This window comes from Girardinichthys multiradiatus, chromosome 13, assembly GCF_021462225.1.
Source record: "Girardinichthys multiradiatus isolate DD_20200921_A chromosome 13, DD_fGirMul_XY1, whole genome shotgun sequence".
NCBI lineage: Eukaryota > Metazoa > Chordata > Actinopteri > Cyprinodontiformes > Goodeidae > Girardinichthys > Girardinichthys multiradiatus.
Genome location: NC_061806.1, coordinates 10,972,818 through 10,986,272, shown reverse-complemented (window position 1 = coordinate 10,986,272; position 13,455 = coordinate 10,972,818). Strand labels below are relative to the sequence as shown.

The 13,455-nt window shown below is 42.7% G+C and overlaps 1 protein-coding gene across 6 annotated transcripts in view; it reads right to left on the bottom strand.

Moving 5' to 3' along the window:
- Positions 1–13,455, bottom strand: part of zgc:91944 (uncharacterized protein LOC436941 homolog) — a 52,189-nt gene that overhangs the window by 17,807 nt on the left and 20,927 nt on the right. For 2 of the 6 annotated variants that reach the window (XM_047382928.1, XM_047382927.1), the window contains exons 1-3: positions 5,247–5,857; positions 3,029–3,464; positions 2,670–2,755 (exon numbers count right to left, since the gene is read on the bottom strand). In XM_047382928.1, coding sequence (XP_047238884.1) covers positions 2,670–2,755; positions 3,029–3,464; positions 5,247–5,328 — 604 coding nt within the window. In that variant the 5' untranslated portion in view covers positions 5,329–5,857. The other 4 variants (XM_047382926.1, XM_047382924.1, XM_047382923.1 and 1 more) reach the window with 4 other exon arrangements.

Sequence of the window (13,455 nt, the reverse complement as noted above, 5' to 3'; positions counted from 1 at the left end):
GTTGCAGATTTCTTTTAATCTGAGTATGCTATTTTAATAACTGTACAGTGTTTGTTTGTTATGCCTTCCTCCTCCTCCCCTCCCTCAGATTGTGAGTTTCTGACAATTTTGTGCAGGAAGCTGATCTAGAAAACTCCCTGTAAATATCTTATTATCCCTGCAAAGAGATGGCTGAGAATCGGTCTAATTTATAAACTCTGTTCTGAAACAAATAGTCTCTTAAACAGCGTTTGAACAGGATTTATAGACACCAGCTGCAGGCCTTCAAAGACCAAAGAGTGTTTATAAAAAGTGAGCTCTAATACAGAACCAGTTCAATTAAAAAATTAGAAACAGCGACTGCATGATTTGTGATATTAAAGACAACGAGAAGCCAGATAAAGCTAAGTAGTTTTTTTTGAATGGCAGGCTAGAAGAAAAACTCCGGAGTTTTAAACATGCGTTTACAGGACTTTTTTTTTTTTTTTTTACAACATTTTGATTGGTTACTGGTCTTTGCAGGTAGAGATGGCAACACTGGTTAGTTTAGCAATAAAACTGTTCAACATCTACATATACACTTGGATTTTTACAGAATGCCAGAAAAAGGAAAGATTTACTGGTACTGAATTCCAGGACCTGGCAAAATGACCAGATGCTGGAATTCAATACCAGTGCTTTCTTTACTCTTTGAACAAATAAAAAATATTTTAATTGGTAAAAAAAAAAAAACTAAAATACAGACTTAATATCTTAAGAACAGGAACAAACTGGAAAGTGTTTTTTTGGGAATTTTAAATAACGATAAAAGCAATTTGATATTAAGAACTACTGCGATGGCCAGTCAAGATACTGTCCAATGTTCGGCTATGCTTACAGTTAGTGTTTTTTTGAAGCAAAACATCCCTCTTTGTCCAGATTTGTAGTATTTTGTGGCAAATGCCCAGTTCTGTCTTCACATTTCAGACTGATTTCAAACCAAACCTATTGTGTTAAAGGTAGTTCGTAGATGCAGCTATTCTATTGAATTTAGTTCACCCGTAAGGAATCAACACCCACACTGAACAGTTTTTACATCACAAATACAATGTAATTCAAAGTATTTTATTGGGATTTTATGTGCCAGACTGACACATAGAAGCATATAATTGTGAAGTGGAAGGAAAATTATACAAAACATGTGTTTTCAGCCCCCTTTACTGGGGTCTCTCCAAATGAAATCCAACCAATTGCCTTTAGAGGTTACCTAGCCATTCTCTGAAGGCCTCCGAGGCTTGTTAGAGAACATTAGTGAACCATCAGCATCATAAGGACCAAGGAACACAGCAGACGGTTCAGAGAGAAAGTTGTAGAAACGCTTGAAGCAGGTTTATGTTATAAAAAAATGTCCCAAACTTTGAACACCAAGATGCACAGTTTAATTATCAATAGATTAAAAATGTGAAAAAAAAGTATGGCAGAACTGCAAATCTACCAAGACATGGCCGTCCAAGTAAACTGATAGGCTGGGCAAGGAGAGCATTACTCGAAGGAGCAGCCAAGAGGATTCATGGTTACTCTGGAGGAGCTGCAGAGATCCAAAGATTAGGTGGGGTAATCTGTTTACACCACAACTCGAAGTTGTGCACATCACAAATCTGGCTTTCATGGAAGAGTAGCAAAAAGAAGGACATCGTTGAAAGAACATCATGAGAATTTCAGTTTACCACAATCCAAACAATGTGGTCATTTCTGGTCAGATGAGGGGAAAATTAAATGTTTTGACCTATATATAAAACTATGTGGCCGAAAGCTAGCACTGCACATCACCCAGAGATTAGTGAAACATGGTGGTGTAAGCATCATGCTGTGGGAATGCCTTTTTCAGCAGGGTCAGGAAAGATGGTCAGTTGGTAGGAAGATGGGTGGTGGTACTGTGCTGTCAAAGTTTAGATATCTTTTTTCCCTTCATGAATGAAATAATAATTTCAAAACTGCTCTTTGTATATATATATATACATTCATTTGATGATCTGAAATGTTTAAGTCTGACAGTAAAGCAAAAAGAGAAGAAATCTGTAAGGGGGCAAACAACACCTTACATACAGGGCAATCCTAGAAAAGGCTGCAAAAGACTGAGGTGGAGGTTCACCTTCTAGCACGACAATGAACAGAAACATGCAGCAAGAGCTGAAAAGGAATGCTTTAGATAAAAGCATATTCATGTGGCCCAGTCAAAGACAGAATCCAGTAGAACACCAGTGGTAAACGGCTTCAGATGTGTTCCATCCAATCTGATGGAGTTTCAGCCATTCTGCAAAAGCTAAAGAAACTGTCTAAAAGTCTAAATGCGCCGAGCATTGGTAGAGACATACAGCAAAAACCTTGCAACTGAAAAGTGGTTCTAGAAAGCACAGACTCAGGTAGCTGGAGAGAAGTATACATCCACTGTTCAGATCTTTATTTGTCAAACAAAAAAAACAAAAAAAAAATGAGAGAGAGCATGTATCATCTTCCTTCTTCTGGTTTCTGTTAGTCTATCAGAGAAAATCACAGAAAATCCCAGAAAAACACCATGAAATTCTGGTTGTAAGGGGACAAAATTTGAAAAAGTTCAAGGAGTATGAAAACCTTAACGAGGCAATGAACTGCTGGGATTAGCAGATAAATACACTGGAGCATTTCTGTTGAACACTAGGAAGGAAAAATACCTGTAACTTGGCCTACGATTGCCTGAGAGATCCGCCGATTGTTCAGGAAAGTTTTGATCTCCTCTTTCACCAGGTTGCTGTCTCTCCTGCAAACAAGGAATAAAAGCTCCTCAAGTTAACTGAAAAACTACCCGGTGGTTGAAGCACCAGCCTTTGCTCTAACCAACCTTACTCACTGAGAATGTGCTTTTTTCAGCCATCCCTGAACACCTGACCTGAATTAACTCCACTACAGTTCTGGAGAATAAGCCTGCAGCTCTGGAGACAGTAGCTGTCATTAACTGATGTTATAATAGTCTTTCTTGCTCTCTTCTTTTGCTCTGTCTTTCCAGCACATCCTATCGATGTCCTCTCCTCACCTCATGTACTCCTCCACCTTCTCCTCCAGGTCCCACTCCTCCTCCCCCATGATGTCGTAGCTGAACGCCCGCTGCACCACCACACTGGGGGGATACAGGGGAGGCGGCGAGGCCTCGTAGCTGTTGCTGGGGGATAGGGCGGCGCCATCCAGGCCAGAGGTCTGCGTGGTGGCAGAGGCCAGGGAGAGCGAGGAGGAAGAGGAGGACGACGAAGACGAGGACTGGGCCGGAGCTGCTGTGGCGGGGGCGCCGTTGTTGGACGGAGCTGGGTGAGAGTCGCAGTGTGGCAGGCGATGCTCCGGGTCCAGCCTCTCCAGGGATTCCAAGGCGTGGATGATCTGAGGCTTGGTCATGCCGGAGAGGCGTAGGCGCTGCAGGAGGTCGATCTGCTCAATGGTGTAGCGTGGCTCCACCTCGCCTCCCTCCATCCTGGGGACTGCAAACACAACAAGGGTGTGCAGTGAATTTGAGACTCGCAAATGAGTGAAACAGCAGAGTTGATTTCTTACTATATAAATGAGCGACACAAGACTTTCTAAAGTGTTACCAAAACATACACTGCTATATTTAGCTCCATCACTCTGGCCATCGATCAAAGGATTATTAATAGATGAAATGGATAAGACATGCTCATTTGAATTCAAACACCTTCCTAGCTTTGTTGAAGTATTTTAATGGGATTTTATGTAAAAGACAAAAGTAGTGTAATTTTGTGAAATGGAAGACGAAGGATTTATGGTTTTCAACTTTTTTTATAAAATGAGAAAACTGTGGCACACATCTGTATTCAGCCTCCCTACCCTGATATCAAATTAAATCCAGTGTGAGAAACTGCCTTCAGAAGTCCCCTAATTAGTAAGTAAAGTCTATCCATGCGTTATTTTGTCTCTGTAAAATTTCAGCAATTCTGTGAAGGGTTTAATATTTTGTTAGAGAACATTGGTGACAAACAGCAACATGAAGACGAAGGAACATGGAAGACTGGTCAGAAAGAAAGTTGTGGAGAGGTTTAAAGCAGTGTTAGGTTATAAAACAATACCCAAGATTTTCAACAACTGGGAAAACAGCCCAAATAAACACATATCAGGACAAGGCTTGCCTGGTCATCAACAAAACTGGGCAAGAATAAGCACCCAAGGAGGGCTATGGTAACACTGGAGGAGTTGCAGAGAGGTACAGCTCAGGTGGGAGAATCTGCGATAGTACATCTGTGAGCCGTGTACTCCATTAATCTGGGCTTTATTGAAGAATAGCAAGAAGAAAGCAAATGATGAACGAAAACTGTAAGAAGTCTTGTTTGGAGTTTACCACATGGGGACACCACAGCTCTGTGTAACTTCATGAACATTGCTGTGGCAGCATCATGCTGGGGAGATACCTTTCTTCTTAAGGCACAGGGAACACGTCCACGCGGGATAATGACTCTAAAAATACAACCAGAGCTATAACGAAATGGGTTTCAATGAAAGCCCAATAAGTCCAGGTCTGAATCCAATTGATAATCTTTGGCAAGACTTACACCTATGTTTACAAAGTGTTGTTTTTACAGCTTTGAATAAACAGAGTGACGCCAATAAGCACTTTGTGTAGGTCTATCCCATAAAACCTAAATAAAATGCCTTGAGGTTTGTGGCTGTAACAATGAGGAAAATGTTCAAGGGGATGGAAGACTTTTGCAAGGCTCTGTAAGATAAACTTAACACTGGTTTAAGGAAATGCACAAAATAGACGCATTCACCTCTGTGGAACCAGTGGGTCACTCAAAGTTCTGGCAGCTATTCAAACACTTGGCACAGACACTTGAGACTAACCTTGGTCAATTTGTCCAGGCTAGAATTAAAGTAACATCCTCCCAGCATGCATAAATTATCATAAACTGTCCTCAACATAGTGGCCAGTCATTTTCTTTCTGCTTGGCTCTAAATGAGTTGAAATTATGCTACTCGTTTGGAGTATATCTGGAAATTTGACACTGCCTCTCGCAATTCATAACTAAATCACCTTTAACAAACACGTACGAGTGAACTTCAAGATTGAAACAAAAGAAAAACTTTGTAAATAAACAAGGCAGTGTTGGCTTGCCCAGTCTCCGCGACTGTATATTAGGTTCTTAGTACTCTAAATATGTTTTTCCACTAGAAAACTATGAGCGACAATCTGAGTTTGGCGTAAAAATTACAAGACAGCCCTCTCATCCTTTCCGACGTTCCCCCTTTACCTGATGGAGGGGGTGACACGGACAGGCACCCCGGGAGTGGCTCGGCGCGGGGGGTCGCAGTGGGGACAGACCACTGTCGCATGGCTCGGCGGATTTCAGCTCTGCTGGAACCTCTACGGACTACGACAGGAGAGACTCACTGCAGTGTGCTGCGGTTAAACTGTCCCCATTAGCATGCTGGTAAATCACTCGCTAGCAGGCTGGGATAGCTAAGCTAGCGACACAAACTATGGTTGGTTCCCCTGAGCGACAAAAACAAGCCTCCTATAGTTGCTTCGCTGTGTTGATGGAGATTTCGAGCTTTAAAAAAAATAAAATATTGTACGTCGTATGTAGCCTGGCACCGCAGATATCGGTTAGATGCGCATACAGTGTAGGTGCTTTCACATTGTTAACGTTAACGCTATAAAACTTGTTTTGGTCCTAACGGTATGCTTTTATTTTGTAGGGGAACGGAAATGTCAATTTAGTCTGTAAACAACTTGACACTGACTTATTTCAGCTAACTACCCAAAACTTATGCCTTGTGGATTAAAGTGCATTAATACAAATATTTTAATAGCAACCCATATCTATATATCTATACTTAGCTGTAAGCAACCATATATTTAAGCTCTTCGCATACCTGCCAAGAGCTTAAACGCAGTCGACTCATAATAACTTAGCCTGCTAGCTGACTAATTTTAGCCGGTAGCTAGCAACGGGGACGGTGTGTAGCTGTCCCACTACCTAGGGCTCTCAAGAACAGACCCAACACCACTGTTAGGCCCCACAGTCTGAAACCCTTTCCGGTTCATGCAGGACTCTAACTGTTTCAGGTGGGCAGTTATTTTCCGGTTCACAACTGCACAAACATAGGATAATAAATAATAAAATAAACGTCTGTAAACAAGGCAATATCTGTTTGGTTGAATATTTCTTTGTTATAACATTGCTTCTCAGCAAGAAATCCTAAACCACTAGAAAGCCTATTCTTTTCTTATGAAGTCAAATGATAAAGCTGATATGAATTAGACACCTCACCTCTCGACTCTAAAGTAGCTGAAAAGAGGATCTCCATACAATTAAAAGAACGTCTTAAGAGTAACCTACATCCCATGCTGTTCTGGGTCCCTGAGGTCCCTGAATAGTCCACATTTTATTTTTATTATATTTAATTACAATTATACATGCAGAAAACATGTATTCCTATTAAAGTGAGAAATCCTGAAGAGGCAGCATATTATCTTATCTTCCCTGACAGGAACCACAACTATAGGAAGAGGGGTGCAAAAAAGCAGCGCTAAAAACAGGAAAAATCTGCAGGTCAGTAATACAGCAATGTTTAAACCCATAGCACAAAGAAATAAAGTACAGTTTAATACTGTTTGTTAAAACTAAATTTGCAGGGAGTTTTCCTGTATGTATTTACAAACAGTTTACTATTTATGTTTTAGTTCTAACAAATGGCATTATTTTGATTTCTCAAAGAGTGTGCATAAAGAGTTATACAGGTCTTCTTTACTTTAAAAAAAAATCAACATCTTAATACCAATGTAGGCACCCAAACTTGGTTTTACCCATACTGCAGAGAGGTCACGTCTGACCAATTATAGTGGGCCACCTTTGCCTAGATCAAATTTTTGTTCTCCAGCCCTGCATTCCAGTCAAATGAGAGTCAAAAGCAGATTAGGCTTTTTGGCATTGACAGGGAGAAGTTTTCTATGGGCACAACCCACAACTCTGCTGCTTAACCTATTCATATATTTATTTCAAATGTATCTGAGCGGGGACAAAATATAAAACAATGTTACAATTAGTTGTCCTGTCTGTAGGCCCTCTAGCCAAAGGCTAATTCGCAGGCCCAATCCATGGTTAGGAATATTAGAAGACATGAATTTTTCTTATAAAAGTGGCACAGTTAGAACATCATGCTTCATAGTTTGTGCTTACAATTAGGGACAAGAGACTAGAAGTGAGTGAAATCCTATCGCAACTCAGAAGACCACAGCTTGCATTAACTTACCGGGAATACCTAATGAACCTGTACAGACTGTAAATTTTCTTGATGACTATAAAAGTGATGGATGAATGCTTTTTTTAAGACCTCTTACATCTTTAAAGAATATTTACTTATATCTATATATAAATGTTTATGACAGCATGGATAGAAGTTGAAGTTATATTTTGTAATAAAGTGATGCACATGAACCTCTGGAGCCACATAAAAAATGCAAGCAAACGCTGCTCGTACTCGTACTCGTCGTCTTCCACTTATCCGGGACCGGGTTGCAGGGGCAGCAGGCTCAGCAGAGACGCCCAGACGTCCCTCTCCCCAGACACCTCCTCCAGCTCCTCCGGGTGGAGCCCAAGGCGTTCCCAGGCCAGCCGAGAGACATAGTCCCTCCAGCATGTCCTGGGCCGTCCCCTGGGCCTCCTCCCGGTGGGACGTGCCTGGAACACCTCACGAGCACTCGTGAACAAGACCCCGAGATACTTAAACTCCTCCACTTGAGGCAGGAACTCCCCTCCAACCTGAAGAGGACAAGCCACCCTTTTCCGGTCGAGTACCATGGCCTCGGACTTGGAGGAGCTGATCTTCATCCCAGCCGCTTCACACTTGGCTGCGAACCGCCCCAGCACATGCTGTAGGTCTTGGATAGAGGGGGCCAGCAGGACCACGTCATCTGCAAAAAGAAGAGACGAAATCCACTGGTCCCCAAACCAGACCCCCTCCGGCCCTTGGCAGCGTCTAGAAATCCTGTCCATAAAAGTTATGAACAGGACCGGTGACAAAGGGCAGCCCTGCTGGAGTCCAATATGCACCGGGAACAGGTCCGACATAGTGTCGGCAATGCGGACCAAACTCCTGCTCCGCTCGTACAGGGACCGGATGGCCCCTAATAAAGGGCCCCTGATTCCATTATCCTGGAGCACCCACACAGGGCATCACGAGGGACACAGTCGGATGCCTTCTCCAGGTCCACAAAACACATGTAGATGAGTTGGGCAAACTCCCATGAACCCTCGAGTTCCCTGTAGAGGGTATAGAGCTGGTCCAGTGTTCCACGGCTGGGACGAAAACCACACTGCTCCTCCTGCAGCCGGGGTTCGATTATCGCCCGGATTCTCCTCTCCAATACCCTGGCGTAGGCCTTACCAGGGAGGCTGAGGAGTGTGATCCCCTGTAGTCGGAACTCACCCTTCTTATGTAGGGGGACCACCAACCCAGTCTGCCAATCCAAAGGCACTGTCCCCGTCCGCAACGCAATGTTGAAGAGGCGTGTCACCCATGACAGCCCCACAACATCCAAAGACTTGAGGTACTCAGGGCGGATCTCATCCAACCCCGAAGCCCTGCCACCGCGGAGCTTTTTAACCACCTCGGTGACTTCAGCCTGGGAGATGAAAGAGTCCAACCCCGAGTCCCTATGGAGGTAAATTTGTCTCAATATTATTCATTCAATCAAAAAACTAATCTCAATAAAAAACAAAAACTAATGTCAATCAAAAAAATAAAGTGTGGTCAAAACCTTTGGAATATTTAATAAAAAAAAACTAATCTCAATCAAAAAATATTAAGTTGTGATCAAAACTTTCGGTGTTGTAAAAATGTTTTTTTTTAAATGGAATATTTTATTTTGGGGAGAAAAAAAAATTGTTTGGAAAAACTTTTTTTGATTAAAATGACAAATTTTTTCTCACGAAGAGAAAAAAGTTATTTGCAGAACATAAACTTTTATTTGCGCATGTCATAAATCTTTGGTTACGACTCTCGCTCTTTTGGTTTTGACGCTCTCTGTTTTTGGTTGAACTCAACAAATTGTGAGTGCTGGAAACATGAACATCCTGGGCGGGGCCTAAAGACGAACGCTGTAAGACGTTTTCCTATTGGTTAGCGATGACTAAAGCGGCCGCTCGAACTGCACGGCTTGCAGCGTCGCTTCAGTGAGGAGACATCAACTGTACAGAAGAAAACTGCGGTTCAGCCTCAGGAGTCCCACAAGCCAACCACAGCCGATTGGACTCCTTCTTCAGCTTGACAGCGTCCCTTACTGCCGGTGTCCACCACCTGGTTTGGGGATTGCCGCCGCGACAGGGACCGCAGACCTTACGGCCGCAGCTACGGGCAGCAGCATCGACAATAGATGCGGAGAACATGGTTCACTCGGACTCTATGTCTCCAACATCCCTCGGAATCAGGTCAAAGCTCTCCCGGAGATGAGAGTTGAATACATCCCTGGCCAAGGGGTCCGCCAGACGTTCCCAGCAGACCCTCACTATGCGCTTGGGCCTGCCAAGTCTGTCCGGCTTTCTCCTCCCCTAGCGGATCCAACTCACCACCAGGTGGTGATCAATGGACAGCTCAGCCCCTCTCTTCATCCGAGTGTCCGAAACATGCGGCCGAAAGTCTGACCATACGACAACAAAGTCAATCATTGACCTCCTGCCTAGGATATCCTGGTGCCAAGTGCACTGATGGACACCCTTATGTTTGAATATGGTGTTCATTATGGACAATCCGTGACTAGCACAGAAGTCCAATAACAAAACACCGCTCGGATTTAGATCGGGGAGGCCATTCCTCCCAATCACGCCTCTCCAGGTGTCACTGTCGTTTCCCACATGGGTGTTGAAGTCCCCCAGCAGAATAATGGAGTCCCCAGGAGGAGCACTATCCAGCACCCCCGACAGGGACGCCAAGAAGGCCGGGTACTCCGCACTACCACTCGGCCCGTAGGCTGAAATGATAGTCAGAGACCTCTCCCCAACCCGAAGGCGCAGGGATGCGACCCTCTCATCCACTGGGGTAAACCCCAACACGAGACGGCTGAGCTGGGGGGCGACAAGCAAACCCACTCCAGCCCGCCGCCTCTCCCCGTGGGCCACTCCAGAGTAGAAGAGAGTCCAGCCCCTCTTGAGGAGATGGGTTCCAGAGCCCACGCTGTGCGTGGAGGCGAGCCCGACTATTTCTAGTTGATATCTCTCGACCTCCCGCACCAGCTCAGGCTCCTTCTCCCCCAGCGATGTGACATTCCACGTCCTTAGAGCCAGCCTAAGCATCCGGGGATCGGGCTGCCGAGGTCTCCACCTTCATCCGCCGCCCAATCCTTTTTGCACTGGTCCCTAAAAGTATATTTGTAGTTGTCATGAGGGGTTCTTGAACCGCTCTTTGTCTGACCCGTCACCTAGAGCCTGTTTGCCATGGGAGACCCTACCAGGGGCATTTAAGCCCCAGACAACATAGCCTCTAGGATCATTTGAGCACTCAAACTCCTCCACCACATTAAGGTGGCGGTTCAAGGAGGGGTAAATCAACATGCATTATTGAATATTTAAACGATACAACAAAGTTAGGTAAATGTAAACTTTAGTGTTTCTTTCATTATTTTCCAAGAAGAACTTACCAGTCAGAGTTGGTAACATGTAGTTATGTATACATAATGTAGGGTTATTTCTTTTATTTATTTACTTTTTTATTTACTTTTCTATTATTATTATTATTATTATTATTTTGCTGCTGTGAGGAAACAGGAGTGCCCAGGGAGAACCCACGGAGGCACAGGGAGATTTATCATCTTCCACAAACTGAAAGACGTTCCCAGCAGTTGTTTGAATCTAAGTTTTTCTGTGAAGCTGGAGAGATAACTACTGCTCCACTATGACACCTTTTTTTATACATTCATTTATTTTTTTGGGATGTTGACAGTTATACAGAAATATTCAAATGTACCTTCTTGGTCACATTTAAATATAGGTGGTAGTTTTGCCCTTTCGAATAGAAAGTGTTACATATTTTTTAAGGGTTAAGGTTTTTCCGGTTTAGGGCGCCTTGTTTTTCTTCAATTTGTCTGGTGTCCTCAAACCAAGAGCAAGTGACGTATTTTGTACCTGTTGGGCTGTTGTCAGAGAGCTGATGATTATGTGTGATTTGGTTTTTAGTTTCCATTTTATTTTCACATTTTTGTTGGAGTGGGGAACTGGAGCACCCAGAATGCACAGGGAGATTTAGCAACTTCCACACACAGAAAGACGTTCCCAGCAGTTATTTGAATCTGAGTTTTTCTGTGAAGTTGGATAGTTAACTACAGCTCCACTATGGCACCTTTTTTTAAAAATTTGGGGTGGTAAAAGTTTAAAGAAATATTCAAATGTACCTTTTTGTCACATTTAAATGAGTGGGAGTTTTACCCTTTCGAATAGAAAGTGTCAACAATTTTTGGGGGAGTAAAGGTTTTTCCATTGTGGGTGGCCTTGTTTTTCTTCCATTTGTCTGGTTTCCTCAAACCGAGAGCATGTCGTACCTTTTTAAAAAGTGACTTCTTCTTTTGTACCTGTTGGATTGCCTCCTCATGTTCAACAGTCTTCTTATCTCTCTCTTTTAGTTCGTCCGAGAACTGATGATTACGTGCGATTTGTTTTTCATTTTCAAGTTTCAGAGCATCCAGCTCTTGTTTAAACTTCAATTGGTTTTCGTAGATTGTGTTTTTGAGTTTCTCCATGTCCCGCAGTAGCATCTTCTTCTCTGCTTTTAGGCGTTTTATATCATTGATGGCCCTTATGTCTGTCTCAGCATGAGCATATCTCTCATCCTTTAACTCCTGCTCCAGTGTATCCACCTGTTTCATAAAGTTTGAAATATCTGTTTCATGCTTCCCCATGATTTCCAGGTGCACACCTTTTAATTGCTCCAGATCTCTCTGGAGATTTGTCTCTGTCTCTTTATAGGCGTTTTGCAGGGAGGCCAATTTTTCATGGAGGACACCTTTCTCAGTTTCTAGATCAACGAAAAGCATGTTGTTCATCTTTATCATCTGAGAGTGAGCTTCTTTGTTGTCATTTAGCTCCTGGTCTAGTGTTTCTGCATGTAATATTAGGGCTTCAACATCAGTTTGGTAACGAGTGTTTAGTTCCTGATATGATATCCTCATCTGCTTCAGCTCTTCCTGTAAATGCATCTCAGCCTCTTTAGATGTTTTTCTCAGCAATGTGATCTCCTGCTTCAGTTCTTCACATTGAGCTTTGTTCTGGTTCTTAAAAAAAAAGTTCAAGGCTGGGTGAGAGTTAGCTTTTCTTTCCATTTTCGGATCATTCTCCAATGTTTCCTCCTGGTCTCTCAGAGTAAGAACATCCAATTGAAGCCTAGTGGTAATTTCCTGATGCAAAACCTTCATTTGCTCCAACTCTCTCTGTAAAAGTGCCTCTTTTCCTTCATATGAGTTTACCTGTTCACTTTCCTCATTGGAAGAAAACGTGTCCCCACTTTCCTGCAATCCTCTTTTAGTCTCGTTGCCTGTGTCAACGTGCGTTTTATTAAACCCATTGGATTTTTGTAGCTGGAGTTTGGTATCAGGCAATTCTTTTTCCAAACTGTTTGCTCTTTGTTTTTCTTCATTAAATCTTGCTCTTTCCACATCCAAAAGAGATTTGAGCCTGTTAATTTCCTCATCAATACAATTACCAGATGGGGAATTTTTGGCCTAAATCACGGCATCTTGATTTTCCGTTTTCATCCATCCACTTTCCTGGGAGTGAGCCTCCTTGGGTAATTGTTTTGTCTGAATGTCCATTTTTCTCAAATGCAGATTAAACAATTTTTGCCGATCTGTGAACTTTCCAAGCAGTTTTGCTAAGAGCTGTCTGCAAACGTCCTCTTGCCTCAGTGGTATGTGGAGTATGAACATCATCAAAGGAAGTTCCACTTTCATGGAACTTTGACATCATAACAGTATTTTGGTATAATCTTTACCTCGTCAACTTTTTTTGAGTCTTGTGTCGAGTCCCGAGTTAAGTTCAAGTCTTTTAAAATCATCTTTTAAAATCATTTAAAAATTTTATATTTTTGGATACATCAATTATTTTGGTACATCTGGATCTCCATGAAAAAATACTGTTAACTAACTGCGACTGTACAAACATGCTTTTACAATATTACATGAGTAACATGATATTATTCTGGATCTTTCTGACCGATTTTATCGGACTTGATCACGATGCTGCTATCTGCTATCCTAAATGCACTGACTGTGTTTCAGATTAGGCTCACAGCACATAGACTGGATACTCGCACAAACTAACCAGAGGAAATAATTGAATTTGAAAAGAGATATGCTGGTAATGTTACCATGTGACTTTAGTATTGTAAGGATCACAGATTGCAGTGCTAACTCCAATGACACACCCGCACCCCAAGGCCGTACAAGAGTGGTATTGTGATGAAGTGGGGTCA